We start from the raw sequence: 17,285 nt of genomic DNA, 5'->3' as shown, positions 1-17,285 counted from the left end.
TCACATTTCTAGAAAGCAGTTAGGTCCCATGGCTTAAGAACCTTAATATATACAGTCTAAACCTTTGGCCAGGTAACTGAAGTTCTGGGCATCCTGCTTACAGGGTCATCAGAATTGTCATGACTTCTGTTCATAAAGATACTTACTGCTGCCATGGTGGGTTTTTGGTTTTGTTTTCGTTTTTAAGATTTTTTTTGTAGGGGGAGAGAGTGAGGGGTGGGGGTGCAGAGGGAGAGAGAAAGTCCTAAGCAGACTCCACTGAGCGTGGAGCCCAACACGGGGCTTAATCCCACATCCCTGAGATCATGACCCAAGCTGAAAGCAAGTCAGATAGGTGCCCACCCAACCAACCAGGCCCCCAAGGCACCCATATTGCTGCCATGGTTTTAATGGTGAAAAATTAGAAAAAATCCAAATGTTCAATATCAGACATGGATTCGGTTTATATAAGATCTTAGAGAATAGATTATTATATGTGGCCCCTCTTTACAATTCTCAACTTCTGTGGGAAAACGTTTGTAACATGGATGAAGCAGGAGTACGCATCCTAGACAGACGCCTGTGTGGTCACCCAGGAGGGAAACACACAGTAGGAAGAACTGGCAGAACATGAAAACATGACTCCAGATTTTCTCTGAGCAAGGGGTTAATGGGTAAGATTTCAGGTGGAACAAAATGACATTTTAGATTTGGATCCAGACAAATGGGAGAAGAGCTTCCCAGCAGGTGTACCGTTGCGGCGGGGAGGGAGCGGCCCAGTGTGCATGGGAACCACTTTCGGTCTGCCAGGGTGGGCGCAGAGGCTGCAGGCCTTGGATACAGCCTCTCTCTGAGGCAGTGCTCTTCTTGCGATTGGTTTCTCAGGTTCAGATTCAGAATAAGAAGGTGGACATCTCTAAGGTCTCCTCCAAGTGTGGGTCCAAGGCCAACATCAAGCACAAACCTGGTGAGTGCTGTCTCCTACACTCCAATCCCAGCATGCCTGGGGCCTGTGGTCCTGCCAAGGCCAGCTGCATTGGTCATTCCCTCAGGATTCCTGGAGCTGCCCCCGCCCAGGAGGCAGTGATGCCAACTGCGCAGTGAAGTGCCTGTCAGGGAGGGGGCTCTGGGCACTCAACACCTCGGGGCCTCTGAGGAGGAGCAGGTCGTGAAGGCTGCCATTGGCCTGGGCATCACTGTCTCCAGCACCTGCCACGGGCCTGGCCCTCCCAGGTCACGGGCCAGGACCTGGTATCCAAGGAGTTGTTGGATTAGGTTCTCCTGAGGCAGTGGAACCTCAGCAGCTGGCCACGGCTGGGGTCTCTCTGCTGCAGCAGGGGTGTGGTCAGCCCCAACCCTGGGCCTGGCTTCCCGGAGGCCGGAGGCCAGGAACTGGGAACCGGGGCCATGGCGTTCCCTCTCAGCAGAAAGTGTCATCATTCATTAGAGAACATGTCCTGTTTAAAAGAATCAGAACAGTTTGGCCCTTAACTTTTTTATCTGGAAAATCTACTCTAGTCTGGTACCTCACTCCCTAGTGCTGCTGACTGACTGGAGGCCTGGATTTTGCCTGGGGCGGGGGTGGACTTCAGGGTGGGGCCGAGTTGGTTAACTTGGCAAGAAGCTGGGACGTGAGCGGAGGAGATGGCCACGTGAGGGAAGTGCAGCTGCGGGGCCTGGAGCAGGGTGGACCCAGCAGAGCAGTCTGGGCCCAGATCCCGTAACCACACCGTGGCTGTCAGCTCTGAACCTTGTCCTGGTGTGCCACCTCCATGCCCCAGCCAGGCAGGAGCACTGGGCCCCGGACCCTGTCCCTGTCCTTTCTAAACTCAGTGCCAGGACCATTCCCACCGCTCTTCCTTTTCCTGCACTGCAGAGAAGCCGCTTTCCACTTTCCTTCTTGTCACTATAGTGCAGCTCAGTTCAGCGGCTCAGACAGATCAGTTCCATCCTGTCTGCCCGTCACCAGCTTGACAGTGACTTTGGGCAAGTCATTCGTCTTTTCCAGCCTCAGCTCTAGCAGCTGTGAAACCAGGATCCTAACCCTGATGGACAGAATATTTGTAGATTGAAAGGAAGCTGGGTCACCCCGTACCCCCCAGTCGGAGGGAGTCACTACACTGCCAAGAGAACCTAAAAGCACACGCCCTCGAGCCACCTTCAGATGTTTGGCTGGAGGCTGTGCCTCGGGCCTCTGGCAGAGGTGAGGGTGACTTTGCTTCTCGGTGGAGGCGTTCCGCTGCAGGTGCAGATTGTCAGCCCCACTTTGAGAAGGTGAGTCCTCTGTGACAGGCACGTTCACTGTCCATCCTGCGTTGTCCCCAGAGCCGCTGGGAACAGGTCACATTGGTGTCTGTACTGGGCACGCAGCAGGTCCTCGGCCAAGCTAGGATTCCTGTTCCAGCCTCCCGGTTTTGCCTGTGTGACCGGTGGTTTTTTGTTTTCAGGTGGAGGAGATGTCAAGATTGAAAGTCAGAAGTTGAACTTCAAGGAGAAGGCCCAGGCGAAGGTGGGATCCCTCGATAATGTGGGCCACCTGCCTGCAGGAGGTGCCGTGAAGGTAGCGAGTGCGGCAGCGGGGGCCACAGCAAGGGACGCTGCCTGGCCAGGGTGGGTGGGGTGGTGCCGCTGGAGTCAGGGTCCCAGCAGCTGGGTGCCTGTCACCGCCCCTCAGTATCGTCAGGAGTCCTGTTCCCCACGCCGTTGTGTGTTCCCCGTGTTCATCATCAGCCCCGAGTGAGGCAGGAGAGGTAAAGAGGCCCCGGCCCAGCGGCCTCGGCCCTGTCCACCTGGGGAGAGACCCTCTCCTGAGAGCCGTGGCCTGCCTTTCTGAGCCCATCTCAGCCATTTCCAAAGGGCCTGTGAGCTGGGATGCTACTCCCCCACAAGGTGGGTGGTCCGCGTGGCCTGACTGTCCCTGTCTGCCTCAGGAGAGGGCACGTGGGGACATGCTCCATGCAAGGCTCTGCTGGCCCCGAGAGCAGGGTCGCACGGCTTCAGCGCCACCCCAGGCTGGGGCTCTGGGAGGGCGCTCAGGTGGGCAGGGCTTCCCATTCTCGGGCCTGGCTGGGCCTCTCCTGCCTGCCTTCCTCCCTCCCGCCCGCCTTCCCTTCCTCCCTCCTTCCACAGCACCGCCAGACCCTTTGTGTCAAGACGCTGTTGTCCTCTGTTCCGTGTCGTTGCGGGGGCGGGGAGACCCCGGGGGGAGCAGCTTGCTGAGGAGAGCTGCAGCTGCTCAGGGGAAGGGGAGCAGGGGTGAGGGCGAAGAGCAGCTGTGGTGGGCCTTCCCTCCTGCCTGGCCCAGCCCAGCGTCTCTCCCAGCTTCCGATCCCAGTTTGGGGTCCTGGCCCTGTCCCAGGCTCAGTCATGCCTCCAGACCCTGTGAGGAGCCACTCCCTAGTCTGTCCTAGTGGGGCACTAGCTCAGGTGTCGTCCCTTGTCCGAGGCCACGTGGCAGGTACTCTGGACCAGGGTTTGCACCTGGGCCTTCTGACCCCCAAGTCTGGTGTTCTTTATTCACATCATCTCCCTTTATTATTTCTGGAGTTGTTTTCCAATACAGAGGCCTGTCTCCTTCACTGTTGTGATTAGAAACCACTGTGGAGTCATTGTCCCCTTTGGGGCATTCTGGGGCCCACAGGTTCCAGCTCCCCACTGGCCTTCCCTTTTCTGCTTTACTCGTACTGGGTGTTCACCACCCACGCCATCCTCCTCCTAGGAAGCCCTCGGGGCCCCAGAGTTTCTCTGGGTCACACCTCTCTGGCCACCCCTCCTGTGTCCCCAGGCTCCAGGAGGGCGCCCAGCACAGCAGAGGCCTCCGTGTCTGGAGACGGCTAGGTGAACAGGCAGGGGTGCCCCTGAGTTTCCAAGAGAGCCTCTCTGTGCAGCCCCTCTGCGATGGGAGTGGTCTGGAGTTCACGGGGTCAGAGGTGGCAGGCTGCACCCCTCTAGCCCGATTTTAGGCTCTCAGAGCTCCCTAGCTGGCCTGCAGTACCCCTGCTTCTCAGCCAGTTGCAGACCCATACTCAGCGATCGTCCCCCGAGTTTTTGCTGCTGAGCCGGTGTCACGGCTAGCTGTTCGGTGCCATCGTGGGTGAGAAGCCTGCCCCTCTCGCCTTTCACCCCGGAAAGACTGCAGGGAACCTTGCCCTTCATGGAGGAGTCTTCCAGAGTGTGTCACTAGCTAGGCCGCACGCTGGGCCTAGGGCTGTGCTCTCTTGCTCTGCGCTGGGCCAGGCCTCGGGGTCAGGAGTCGCCTCATGGTGGGAGATCGGGGGGCGGGGAGTACCTGGCCTAGATTCTTCGGCCAACTGGGGGCAGGGGTGGGGCGGGGGCTGTGTGTAAAACCCACCACCATCACCCATCCCACCTCCTCCCCGACTGACCCTGCACTGTCTCCCCCACTGTTTCATTGTAGACTGAGGGCGGTGGCAGCGAGGCCCCTCCGTGTCCGGGCCCCCCCGCTGGGGAGGAGCCGGCCATCCCTGAGCCAGCGCCCGAAGCTGGCGCCCCCACTTCAGCCAGTGGCCTCAGTGGCCACACCACCCTGGCAGGGGGTGGTGACCAAAGGGAGGCCCAGACCTTGGACAGCCAGATCCAGGAGACAAGTAAGTGGCTGGGCTTGGCCTGAGGGCCAGCCGGGGGCCCTGCCACTGGCTGCAAATTGAAACTTTTTTTTTTTTTTTTTTTTTTTGAGTAGAGTGTGGCCTAAATTTTAACCAAGCAACCTTTTATTTTCCAGGCATCTAATGATGACATTCTGGTCTCGTCTTCCATCCCCTGTGTTCCCCCTCTTGTGTCCCTTGTTCCCCCCTCCCTTCCCTCCTCCCGTGTCACTGCAGATTGAGACCTACAGGCTGACGTTCCGGGCAAACGCCAGGGCCCGCACCGACCACGGGGCTGACATTGTCTCCCGCCCCCCCTACTTCCCTGGCGGCCCCAGCTCAGGCACCCGGGCCCTTGGCTCCCTCTCCCGGGCTGCGATCTAGACCCCACACGGCTTGGATGCTGGGCAGTCCTCCAGGCCCTACCCCCTTCCCCCACCCTGCTTGCCCCCGGCAGCAGCAGACCCACTCCCAAACCTCCACTGCTCCCCGCCCTGGGCCCACTACTTGCTTTGTTCCTGTCCCATCATTGCACATCGCTCTGCACATGGGGTTGGGAGGTGAATGGGCTGGGGAGGCCAACTTGGCATCTTATGGGATCTAGGAGGGGGGGAACGGGATTCCAACCTCCTCTTTGGGTTTTTCGGACCAAACCCAAGAGAAACTGACATACCCACCCTCCTCGCTGGGCCCACTTGGAGAGAAGAGTGGAGCTGGACAGCTGCGCGGTGGCAGGATGCTGACAGAACCCCCCGGAGCCCGCTAAGCCACTGCCTCTCCCTGTGACCCTCTGTGGTGCCCACTGTGCAGGTGGGGCCAGGCACCTCTTGCTGCCCTGCCCCAAGTTAGTTAGGGGTCAGCTCTGACTGTCCTCACTGCTTCCCATACCCGCCTAGCTGCTGTCACACACTCTTTTCTTTTTTCTCTTTTTTTTTTTTTTTTTTTTTTTAAATAACCTAAAAACTGGTAGAGGAGTTTTGCAGGTTGAAGCCATGTCTAAATGAAAGTCCTCAGTAGGTGTTAAAGGAAACAGGGAGGGGAGATCCTTAAGCCTCCAGCCAGGAGGTCAGGCATCACGGGCTGCCCTGGCCTGGGCAGCTTGGGGCCCCGGAGGAGGTGTGGGCACGGCAGGTGAGGTGCAGGGGCTGTAGCCTGGTGAGCAGGGAGGGCATACTAGGGACTGGTCAGAGTGTGGGTCTGGTTGTTCTGGTATTTTGTGTGTATGCTGCTTTTCTTTTCTAACCAAGAGGCTGGTTTTGGCATCTCTGTCTCATTCCCTGGGATGTAGTGGGAGGTACAAGTTTGGGGCTGGAGAAACAGGGAAGGACTCTGGAGGTCATAATCCTCCAGACTCGAAGGCCTAGGACACCAGAGCCCTGTTACCAGGAGCCCAAGATGTCCAGACTCATGTGGGGGATGGGGAATCAGGTGTGGAAATTTCAAAAAGGCAGGAGACCAGCCATCTCCCCCACCCCTAACAGCCTGACTGGGGAGGGGGAGAGGCGAGACCAGCCTGTGCAGGGGTGTCCCAGCTAGGCCTGGTCTTGGGACAGCTGCAATGATGAGAAATCCCGGGAATTGTATTGACACGAAGATTCTTATTGCACTTGTATTTTTTTTTTTTTGTATTAAAGTTTGCATGGTTTCTAATAAAGGATTAAAATGTAACAGTTTGTAGTGAAATGGCAGAGAGTCTCTGAGGGCGTCTCCTCTGGAGGAGCATTTCCTGCAGTGCAGACTTGCCCCTTGAGGTCGCCAGACTTGGCCCCTCGCCGCCCCACCCCGCCACTGCACCTGTTGTCTCCCTTCCTGGAGCCCAGGAGGAAGGGTTCTTGACGTTGGTTCCGATCGGACCTCCATGTAGAGGGCGGGCATCTGGGCTGGCAGGTTCTCCCACGTCGGAGGTAGCATTTCCCTCAGGGAGGTGGGACACCACATCCGCAGCTCCCCGAGCACGTGCTGCAGGGGGCTGGTGGAGAAAGCCTTCCCTGCACCAGATGCTAGAGTGCCATGTGCCAAGGACATCGGGGCACCCTCGTCTTGTCAGCAGGAGAGGGACGGAAGGCAGCTGGGGAGGAAGTGGGGCAGCTGCAGGGCCGGAAAGTACCTGTACCCTCTTTAGCCCCGGGGCCACAGATGCTGAGGCAGGTGACTGGCTCCCAGTCCGAGGGAAAGGCTGTGAGAAGTGAGCCTCATGGGGAACAGTCTGTGTGGGCTAGTGTGGTCCCAGCTCCCTTGAAGCGTCCCCCAAGGCCGAGAAGGTGCCCTGACAGCATGTGGGTGCATTTCTGCACTTCCAGTTTGCTTCTGGCTCAGCCATTGCCTGTGTCAATCTGTGATTCTGTTGTACTTATCTCAAGAGTCAATAAAGCTCATGATGTCCTACCGCACAGGCCCGTCTCTTCTGTCCGTCCTGGTTTGTCTCCAGCTCCAGCATCACTGACCTTGCCCCATAGTGCATCCGCTGGCTTCAGCGGGCTGCTGGGTACCATGCTGTCTTGATGACTTTATTAGCAAAACCACAGCTCACAAAAGGGCTGCTATACCACCTAAGGCCCCTGAAGGTTAAGGTTCAAGTGGCCTTAGCTGCCTGTGGAACTTGTCCCTGGTTCTGCTCAAGGGGCTAGGAGGTAAAGATTCACGAAGAGCCTGCAGTGGACCACTGGCCCCAAGAGGGAGGCCAGGGTCCTGGCCCAGAAAAGGCAGCAGCCCTGGGCCCTGCAAGAAGCAGGAGCGTGGGTGCCAGGCCCCCGAGAGAGGAGCCCCCCGCGGAGAGCAATGCTCACAAGGGATAAATAGAACTTTATTTTAAATAAACATTTGCACTCTGTACACAGCCCCAGCAGACAACGGGGCTCAGTCATCCGCCGTCTTGCGCACGTCAAAGCTGCCGCAGGGCCCACGCAGCAGCTCCGCCAGCAGCGCCAGCAGCTGCCCATGCTCCTGCTGCACGCCTGGCGGCAGAGCGGCCAGCTCGCTGCGCAGACTCCGCTCCACCATGCGGCCCAGCGCTCGGCGCAGCTCCCGAAGCAGCCGCACGGTGCGCGAGTCCCCCTCCAGCCGCAGCAGATCACTGTCGCTCAGGGAGATGGTAGCCCGGCGCCCATCATCTGTAGGGGGTGGGGGAAGAGACCGCAGAGGTGAGGCCAGGCTGGGGGCTCCCCACCAGGGACGCAGACCAGCCCAAGACGCGGTGGGGCAGAAGGCAGGTGAGTACCCACCACGGATGTGGACATCCCCGTCGGTCAGCAGCAGCACAGCTAGTGGGTGCACCTGGGAGGAGTCCCGGACGAAGACACTGCCGTTGGACTTGACAGCCATGAAATACGTCAGCCACCGGCTCCGCAGCCGCGTGGCCTCTCTATGGAATAGAAGGCAGGGGTGAGTCCACCCGTCTTGACCAGGCCAGCTGCCCTTCCCCCGGCCCTGCCTGCTTCCTACCTGTTAATGGTCGACTTGTGTAGCAAGATGTTTCCTGATTTGGTCCTGTAAGTGACGCTGTTGGGCTTGAATTTGCCCTGCCGGGTCACCTTGCCCTGTCTCACCTACAAGGATCAACGGAGAGACGGGCAGGCTGAGCGAGAAGCAGCGGGCTAGGGGGTGGGGTTGATGGGGGAAGGAGGCTGGGGCCCTCTGGCCCCTTCCCCAAGGCAGCACCTGGATGAGGTTGGGGTAGAGGCCCGCCATCAGCACCCCCTTCACCAGCTCCTCCTCTTCGCTGTACTCGTTGCACTGGGCAGAGGCCAGGGTGCAGTCTGAGGGCTTCCCCACCAGGAAAGCCTCGTAAATGTTCTCCGAGAACTGCTTGATGAGTCCTGGGGAGGTGAAGGCGGGCTAGGCCTGCGACCCCTAAGCCACAAGGCTGGGGAACCACAAGCTGGGCCTTAGGTTGGGGGGGTTGGGGCGGGGGAAGGGCCACTGACCATGGATGAACCGCAGGCTGGGGGCGTACAGCAGGTTTTCCTCCAGATAGTTCTCACGGGAGCTGCGGTCCTGCCAGCGCAGCACCTCCTCCCAGCCGGCAACGGCCCGCACAAAGGCCAGGTGGTCACTGCCGCTATCATGGCTCAACAGTGCCTTCACCTGGGAGGGAGTGGGAGGGGGGCACCGAGGCCACAGGGTGAGGGCCGGCGGCGATGGCAGCTTCGGGACGGGGTCGGGGAGGGACTGGGTCTGACCTTGTCCACCTCCGCCCTGTTCTGCAGGCTACTGCTGAAGGGGTCCCGGGTGAGGCAGGAAACGACCACCAGCAGCGGGTGCAGGCAACGGAAGATGGCGGCCAGCACTATGGCCTTGGCCAGCCGGGGGTCAGTGGAGATGTGGGCCAGGCGCTGCCCCAGGGTGGTCAGGTACTCCCGCTGGTCCAGCACCCCTGCAATAGCTCCGCGGTCAGACTCCCCCTCAGAGCCACCCTGCAGCCCTGCCCGGCCCGGCCCGGCCCCACTCACCGATCTCCTGGAGCAAGATCACAGCCTCATCCACCGCCTTGATGTTCGGACTGTCCACGGCCTTGGAAAGGAACTCCACTGCCTACAGCAAGCAGCAGCCAGACATGGGCCGTGAGCCCCACATCCCACCTGCCCCGCACCATGTCCAGCCCCAGCCCAGCCCCCGCTCTGGCGCACCGTCTTCTCAGGCATGTGGATTTTGGCTTGTAGCACCAGGTTCTCGAGGGGCGTGCGCAGAATCTCTGGCACTTGGAAAGGGACCATTTTCTCCAGCCGGCTCCGCGGGAACAGGTGGTAGGCAAAGCCTGACTGGCAGCGGCCCGCCCGGCCCCGGCGCTGGATCACGTTGGCTCGTGACACCCACACAGTCTCCAGGCAGGACACCTGGGGGAGGGGGCAGGTGAGCAGCGACGCAGAGGCCAACCGGCCTTCCTCAGCGCTGCCCCTCGTCTCGCCTTCACCTCACTCAATCCCTCAACGGCCCCCCCACAACAGGGACACCGAGAGCCCACGAGTGTGGCCTTCTCCGGACACACACAGCAGGTCCAAGGCTGATCTGGGCTGGGGGCCACCTCGGAACTTGTAGTTCTTCCCCCAGGGGCTGGCTGGGCCCAGGAGATGGGTGCCACCTTGGTCTTCAGGTCATAGCGCTCCTCCTTGTGCAGACCGCTGTCCACCACATGCACAATATCATTGACTGTGATCGACGTCTCTGCGATATTGGTGGCCAACACAATCTTGCGCACCCCAACCGGCGGCTGTTGGAATATGGCCTTCTGGTCCATCATGGGGATGTTGGAGTGCACTGGTGGGCAGCAAGAACATGCTGGTTATGGGCACAGCTCCTGCTCCCTGTGATGAGGCCACAGGACAACAATTTTGATCCCATTTTGATGGAACTGAGACCCAGATCAAGACTACATATGCCCACTCAAGGTGGAAAAGCCAGCAGAAGCAGGGCTGGCTGATCAGAAACCCAGGCCTCTGGAGTCCCCGCTGGGTTAGAGTCCCCAGGCCAGAGGGCAAGACCAGTGTCTGGGGGCCATCGCGCCCCACTCGCCCACTCTCACCTGGCAGGATGAGGTACTTGCTTTCGTGCATGCCCAGGGCCTCCTGGAGGCGTTGCTGTACTCCTTTTATCTCCTGCCAACCAGGCAGGAAGCAGAGGATTCCACCTGTAAAGGGGCCCTGCAGGCGTGAGCCGTCACTCTCGGCAGCTGGCAGTCAGGGTGGGCACAAGGCAGAGGGGAGAGCACCCACCTGGCTCCCCTCGGGCATCAATGTGCAGAACCAGATCCGTCACGAGGTCCAAATCGAGTGCGCACTCATCCTCAGACTGGGGGGTTGGGGGGAAAGGCCACAGTCACGGGCCCAGGGCAAGGACGCAGCTGGTCTATGACTCAGCGAGGCTAAAGCCCTCAACAGGTCACCCCTGCCCAACCCTTACTACCCCCTGCCCAGGAACCCTGACTGTTCTGTTTCTGTCAAGGACACAGACTTGGGAGCACAGCCTTGCCCAAGGCCATGGTGCCACAGGGGCAGGGAGGCGGGGAAGCCAGAGGAAAGGCCGGGGTGGGCGGGCGGGTCCCCTCACCTCGTGGTGCCGGTGCCGGTGCGGGTACTGGTGCTTGCCCAGCTTGGCCAGGATGTCCTCCAAGTAGTGCTCCTTGACCGGGTACATGAAGCCCGGCACCTTGATGACAGGGCAGCCGCCAAAATAGCGGGAGAAGCGCTCGTTATCGCCCGTGGCGCTCATGAGCACAAGTCGCAGGGCTGGGTTGAGCCGCTGCAGGCCCTTGAGCAGAATCAGCAGGAAGTCCGTGTTCACGTCCCGCTCGTGGACCTCATCCACAATGACGTGGCTCACACCCTCCAGGCTGGGGTTGCTCTGCAGCTTCCGCAGCAGGATGCCCACGGTGCAGAAGAGCAGGGCTCCGCCGCGGGCCGGGGGCTTGCTTTCCAACCGCACCTGGAAGCCCACGTTCCGGCGCAAGGAGGGGCCCAGTTCATGGCTGACCCGCTGTGCCACGGACACAGCAGAGATGCGACGCGGTTGCGTGATAATCACGTTGCAGCGTGCGCCGCGGCCCTCGGTCACGTAGCGCTCCAGCAGCAGCTGGGGGATGCGCGTGGTCTTGCCGCAGCCCGTGTCCCCAGAGATGACCACCACTGGGTGCTGCTCGATGGCGTTGAGGATGGTGTCCCGATGCGGGTCCACAGGGAGCTGGGGGGCCTCCTGCCAGACTGGCCCTCGCCGCCGCCACAGCTCCAGCAAGTTCTGGCTCAGACGTACCTCCTCTGCTTCTGACAGGGGCACGTAGGGCTTGCCTGTGATAGGGTCACTCAGGGGCCCTGAGTCCTTGCCCAGGGGCAAGACGTCCTCGCTCTGCAGCCGGAGCTCCGGAGAGATCCACGAACTGTCCACAGGGTACTGAGGGATGGGAGAAGCAAGCACAGCGGTGAAGGCCAGATACTTCCTTCCTCATTCACTCGAGACCCTCCACACGGTTCACCCGGGCCGGACGCCGTGACCCAGCCCGCTGGCGGGGGGCTCCGTGCACAACTGCCTAAGGACTCTCGCGGGCAAGACTGGGCTGCTTGGGGCCAGGGCGCTCCCGGCTCCAGCCTCAGTGGGGACAAGGGGTGGGTGGCAATGCCCACTGCACCCGGAGGCCTTCAGTCAGGAGAAACTGGAAGGAGCCAGGGGCGGGGTTGGGGAGGGATTCTCTGGGCTCTCTTACATGGTTCAGGAAGGTCTCTATCTTTCGGAGGATGGGCTCAGGCACCTGGATGGTGCACGGCCGGCGCTGCGTCTCACCCAGTTCACGCAGAGAGGCCAGGTTATACATGGCGTGGGTAAGCGGCTCATTGTTGCGGTCCACCAGGCCCAGGCTCTGCAGAGGGGACATGCATGGCTCGCTCCAGGCCCCTGCTGCCCCAGAACCAGCCCATACTGGCTCAGGAGCTTGAGCAAAATCATGCAGAGCAAACATTTCTCTAAGAGATTTTGGGTTTTAGCAGACATTGTACAGAGAAGAACAATTAGGAACCTGGAAAATGTAATCTCCACCCTGTCCCAAAACATAACTAGTTAAAAATCATCCCCAGAACAGGATCCGACAGGTCCGGGAGGAATGCCCCTCAGAAACCTCTCCTGGAACAGCGGGGCCCCCGTGACAGCCCAACCTCATCTCTACGAATTCCCAGTATGGACCTCTAAGCCAGGGGGGCCGGGCCCTTACGGACCCCATCAGAGCCTTACGGCACCCTGTTTTCACTACCTCCAAAGCACAAGCCCCCCTGCAACCTTTCTGGACCAGCTGCCATCCCGCCCTGTCTCCACATGGCACCCATTCCTCCCGTGACCCCATCAGACAAACGTAGATAGAATTTCTTAGAAATGTCTATTCGTACAACTTGATAAACACATGCCCCAAGTCCCATGTCCCAACACCTCAGGCAGGTGTGCAAAACCAGTCTGTCCGCCCTACTCCCGTGCTCCTGTCCCCTGTGCCATCAGGACTGCTTGCCCCCCAAGACTCCCTCCTTCAGGAATACTACCCCCACAAGGGCTCACCAACTCCCTCTGGGCTCCGGGCCAACCCCAAGGGCAAGCATCTAGTCCCTGGGGCACAGAGGTGCTCACACAACCGCCTCTCTCAGGCTTCCACCTTTCCCAGACCTGCGGGTTTGTCCGCGAGGCCTCTGACCAGCGACCAGCCAGCTGTGCGCACCGCACCACTGCCACCTGGGAGCTGGCTCCTTCCTGTGACACGCCCACACTGCGAGGCTCCGGATCCTCAGTGTCTATCCAGCTAAGACTCAAGACTTCCACAAAGTTCCATCCATCACCAGAGCCACAGGTACCGTACCTCTCTCTTTCTTTTTTTTTTTTTTTTTTTTTTTTTTTGAGATTTCATTCATTCACCTCTTTGAGTGAGTGCACACATGCAAGTCGGGGGAAGGGCAGAGAGAGAGACTCTCAAGCAGACTCCCTGCTGAGCCCTGAGCTCTACATCCAGGGCTTGATCCCAGGACCCTGAGAACATGACCTGAGCTGAAACCAAGAGTTGCATGCTTAACGGACTGCACACCCAGCTGCCCTGATCCCTCCTCCATTCTCTTGGCTCTCACTCTCACCAGCAGCTATGGCTAAAATGGGGTTCCCAGAGCCCAACATGCACCAAAGGTCTATCTGACCAGAGCAAAGAGCAGGGCCTCCTCGCCCTCTTTCTCTGCACACAAAACTGTGCTGCTGTGTGTTCAGATCACCCACTTCTGGGGCAGTCATGGCAGCGCTGGCTCCCACCACTGCACACAGCTGGACTCCGGAGCCTCTAACTGCCTCACCTTGGGGCTCACGGAGGTAGCACCTTATGATCCATTTTGCCCACAAAGCCCAGGTAATCTAGATCTTTCTGGATACCAAGTCTGCCTCTCAGCAAGGGCACCATTCCCCCAGCCATTCTAAACAACACCCATGTCCCCTCCCTAATTCACCTGGATTCTGGCAACAGACCAATAAGGCTGAGCTCCAAGCAAAGCACCTTCGGAGGGAGTAGGATATTCCTGGGAACAGCAGCCACACGGCCTGACAAGCAAGGCTTGGACATCAGATGCTTTTGTGCTCAGGCCAAAGGCCTGGTGTGGTGGATTCCATTTCCTGGAGAACTGGACCGATTTGCCAAAGGTAGGGGGGCTCCAAGACCTCGCACACATCATGCCAGGGACTGCCCCGTCCCGACTCACCTTCAGTTTCTTGCAGGCCAGGGCCGCCGCCTTATTCTCAGCCTCCGCTTTGCGGCGCCCTTTGGCGACAAAGGTCATGGGACAGGGCCAGAGCAGAGTGAGGGTGGACAGCTTGGTCTTGGTGCCCACGGTATGGAACTGCATGAGGTTCTACATGAAAGGCAAGAGAAATGGCTATAGAAAGGCAGAGAAAGCAGTTCTCAGAATCCCAAGGAATCCAGCAATGGAAAATGAACCCCCATCTCAACAGGTGCCAAATATCGGGCACACGAGATGGGCCACTGGGCAGCAGAAGCCAGCCCCGATAGGGCCATGGCTCCCTAGGCCAGGGCTGGCCTCTCCAGCCATCCCGTGGTTTTGAAGCAGAAGACAGTGTCTGGCCAGGGCCGCCACCTACCCTCCAAGCCCACTGTGCTCTCAGCACCTCTGAAGCAAACAGGGATGTTGGCAGCTGTCGGTCGAACCTGTCAGCATGAGCCAGAACCAGGCATATTCTGGGGGTGCATAAAGCCCTTAGCCCTAGGGAGAAGCTATGCTGACCGAAGCCCGAGGCCCGGCCACAGAGATGAAACTCAACCTCAGCCAGACAGCGCCACCTCTATGCCACTCCTGCCAGCCACCCCGGACCGAACTCGGGTCTCCCATTCCCACGGAGCTAGCTCACCCCAAGTTCCCACACCACCCGCCACTCAGTCCCAGCCGCATCACCTTCTTTATAGTCCAAGGACCCCGAGCCCCCCGCCTGGCCTATGTGCCGGCTAAGGGCAGAGCTCACACATACCTGCAGATCCTCTCCTACCCGGTCCCAGGGACAAGCAGACACAACCAAGCCAGCTCCCCACCCACACACACTTCACAGAGACCCGACTCACCTTAGCTGTGGAGGACGATGTTGCTATCTGAATCACTTTGGCCAGAAGGTTCTTGGGAAGCGGAAACTGGGTCAGAGCCCTAATAGCACTGTCATCGTCTGTCATTTCAAAGGAACCCCCCCTGGGAGGACCAAAAGTTCAGGTGAAAAATCTCTCTCTTCCTGGGTCCATTCACCTCAGGCTCTGAGGCCCAGGGGGCCGGGACAGCGCAGGGGCGCAGGAGGCAGCAAGAGGCACGAAAAGACGGCAGGCCCAGCATCTTCGCATGGCCTATGATCCCCTCAGACACACAGCATGACTGCTGCTCCCTCCGTTCCCCCAGGTAACTACGGGCAGGGGGTAGGGGCCCAGGGGCAGGCAGAGTAGTGGCTGGGCCTCAGTGGGACCCAAGTATGCCCGGAGGAAGGGTCCCTGCTGCCGTCCTGCGGAAGCCCAGCCACACAGCACAATGGCAGGCGTACCGACGTACTGATATGAACAAGCTTCCCAGGAAACACCCCCCATCCCTATGTCAAGGTGCAGCCAGCTTCCCTGCATCCCCCACATCCAGCTGTACCTCGAGTCCCTGAGTGGGGTGTGGGAGTCCTGCTGCGTCATGGACAGGAAGTCAGTGACATCAATGGTCCCCTCTTCCAGCTCTTCCTCCTCATCCTCCTCTTCCTCCCGGCCCAAGGAGCGGGATAGGCCCCCAGGGCCCCCTGGCCGAATGCTCTCAGGGTTCAGCTGCCGCCAGGAAGTAGGTGGCATGGTGGGTTCCGGGCGCCACCAGCTGTCAGCCGGAGAGCCAAAGCGATCGGCTAGCACACGGTATTTGGCTGCATCAAACAGCTCGTTTCGGGGACCCAGCAGTCCCCAGCCCTGGGGGGGGAGGAGTGTTGTGAGGGGGCATCCTCATGCCTCAGTCTGTCCAAAACCTGCCCCCTTACACTGCAAGTCCCCTATGCAGGAGCCATACCTTTGCACCCATCCGCCCGCCCGAGCCCCCAGGCCAGAACTGGGTAAGAGTGCACATGTCTAACTCTGACACATGAAAATGACAAGGTAAACTCTTACATCTATTAGACAAAAAACTGAAACAACAACAACAACAACAAAAACCCACGGGCAGTGGGAAAGCTGATACATTCACAAAGTGATCTAGAAAGCTTCGGTGAATACAGCAGTTAGGAAAAATGGAGCCCACCCTACAAAACAGATCTATCTCCCGTCTGACCAAAGAACCCTATGCTGAGAGCGTATTCTAAAAATAACCTGGGATACTTGTAAAGCCTTCACACAGAATGTCTTATTTTAAAACATACTATATAGCTTCATTCTCTTCCACAGAGAATACCCAATAAAACGTGCGGAGTCTCCAGCACACACAAAGCAACGAGCTGGCTCCCCTGCGCGTCACCAGGAGAAACGAGACCCGGTCCCTGCCCACAGGAAACTTCAAACCCATGAGGCAGAACAAAAATGCAGGTGACCAGGCTCTAAGGAACCACAAACGGAGAAGCCAGATGAACATAAGGAACATAATTCCAATCCAAGTCTGGCTAAGCTGCTCGGGCATTTGCTCTTAGTGACCTCTGTGCCGCGGCAAGAGGCACCGAGCAGGAGGGCAATGCCCGTACACACTCTGCTCTGGAGGGGGCAGGGGGAGGAAGGAGCTGTGGAACCGAGCGTGCGCGCTGGGGAATGGAAAGGCTGTGAACTCCAGAACACCGAAAGGACTCCTGCTTAACATCCACCCTCTTAAACAACAGACCAAGAACGTCACACATTTCTCCAAAGAGACACAAATGGAATAAACACAAGACGCCAACACGGCCTCCGAAACTGTAGCTGCTCGTGGTGCGAGATGACCCATTCAGGCACAAAACCCCAACACCTCCTCCCACCTGCGTTAGGAACATTTGGGGGAGAAACTCCCTTCCCCCCAAATAAAACCAATTACTGTATGTGACTATGGAACTTCATTTTCCACAAATCCATCGCCAGCTTGGTTTAACGCTGCCCTTTAGAACTTGTGCCTCATTTTCAACTCCATCAGGGCAAGAAGACTTGATGAAAGCAGGCCCTTCCCCCCTCACGTCTCAGAAGGGAGACTCCATTCGGTTCTAACGCAGCTCCCTGTGCTCTGAAGCTGTGTGTTTCCCACGGGGAAGGCAACGGAAGGACAGTGAGCAAAGATGCTTCTGGGAGCTGTGAAGACCGACAGAGCTACCTCCTTCTGACGGGCAAGGACCAGGCCTGGGGATGTGAAAAGCAAACACTCTCTTCAGCTCATTCTGTCCTTTCCAGCTGATCTGTACAAGATCTACCCATTGGGATGTGATCTCTTACCTACAGAGAAAGCTCTGTGCAGTCAACACAAAACTTAAGAATTTACCTTAAAAAAGAGACAGAAAAGAAAAGATGCCCAACGTCAGTACGCATTAGGGAAATGCCAGTCAAAATTAAGGGATCCCACCCAACGCGCACGAGGACAGCTGCCAAAACCCACATCCCGAAGCGCCGGTACAGACAGAGCGAGCCTGTGCCCTGTGGGTGGGAACATGAAGCGCTACAGCCACCGTGGGACAAGCACGGCAATTCCTTACAAGAATTAAGAAGAGAACTACCATGTGATCCAACAATTCCATTTCTGG

General features: G+C 58.6%; 2 protein-coding genes across 21 annotated transcripts in view; one reads left to right on the top strand and one right to left on the bottom strand.

Annotated features, from left to right (window-relative positions):
* Positions 1 to 6,973, top strand: part of MAP4 (microtubule associated protein 4) — a 193,445-nt gene extending 186,472 nt beyond the window's left edge. For 10 of the 15 annotated variants that reach the window (XM_059160764.1, XM_059160762.1, XM_059160757.1 and 7 more), the window contains 4 exons: positions 865 to 946; positions 2,427 to 2,539; positions 4,397 to 4,586; positions 4,721 to 4,964. In XM_059160764.1, coding sequence (XP_059016747.1) covers positions 865 to 946; positions 2,427 to 2,539; positions 4,397 to 4,586; positions 4,721 to 4,728 — 393 coding nt within the window. In that variant the 3' untranslated portion in view covers positions 4,729 to 4,964. Of the gene's footprint in view, positions 1 to 864; positions 947 to 2,426; positions 2,540 to 4,396; positions 4,587 to 4,720 lie in introns of all 15 variants that reach the window. The other 5 variants (XM_059160765.1, XM_059160763.1, XM_059160761.1 and 2 more) reach the window with 2 other exon arrangements.
* A 392-nt stretch (positions 6,974 to 7,365) lies between these two features.
* Positions 7,366 to 17,285, bottom strand: part of DHX30 (DExH-box helicase 30) — a 29,620-nt gene continuing 19,700 nt past the window's right edge. For all 6 annotated transcript variants that reach the window (XM_059160776.1, XM_059160779.1, XM_059160775.1 and 3 more), the window contains 16 exons: positions 15,209 to 15,510; positions 14,653 to 14,773; positions 13,781 to 13,930; positions 11,773 to 11,925; positions 10,626 to 11,462; positions 10,292 to 10,367; positions 10,102 to 10,206; positions 9,661 to 9,836; positions 9,209 to 9,415; positions 9,032 to 9,113; positions 8,762 to 8,955; positions 8,507 to 8,666; positions 8,241 to 8,398; positions 8,025 to 8,128; positions 7,805 to 7,944; positions 7,366 to 7,693 (listed from right to left, as the gene is read on the bottom strand). In XM_059160776.1, the coding sequence (XP_059016759.1) occupies positions 7,440 to 7,693; positions 7,805 to 7,944; positions 8,025 to 8,128; positions 8,241 to 8,398; positions 8,507 to 8,666; positions 8,762 to 8,955; positions 9,032 to 9,113; positions 9,209 to 9,415; positions 9,661 to 9,836; positions 10,102 to 10,206; positions 10,292 to 10,367; positions 10,626 to 11,462; positions 11,773 to 11,925; positions 13,781 to 13,930; positions 14,653 to 14,773; positions 15,209 to 15,510 (3,219 nt within the window). In that variant the 3' untranslated portion in view covers positions 7,366 to 7,439. The remainder of the gene's footprint in view (positions 7,694 to 7,804; positions 7,945 to 8,024; positions 8,129 to 8,240; positions 8,399 to 8,506; positions 8,667 to 8,761; positions 8,956 to 9,031; positions 9,114 to 9,208; positions 9,416 to 9,660; positions 9,837 to 10,101; positions 10,207 to 10,291; positions 10,368 to 10,625; positions 11,463 to 11,772; positions 11,926 to 13,780; positions 13,931 to 14,652; positions 14,774 to 15,208; positions 15,511 to 17,285) is intronic.

The sequence above is a fragment of the Mustela lutreola genome, chromosome 2 (genome assembly GCF_030435805.1).
Source record: "Mustela lutreola isolate mMusLut2 chromosome 2, mMusLut2.pri, whole genome shotgun sequence".
Classification (NCBI taxonomy): domain Eukaryota; kingdom Metazoa; phylum Chordata; class Mammalia; order Carnivora; family Mustelidae; genus Mustela; species Mustela lutreola.
This window is presented reverse-complemented; position numbering and strand designations above follow the sequence as displayed.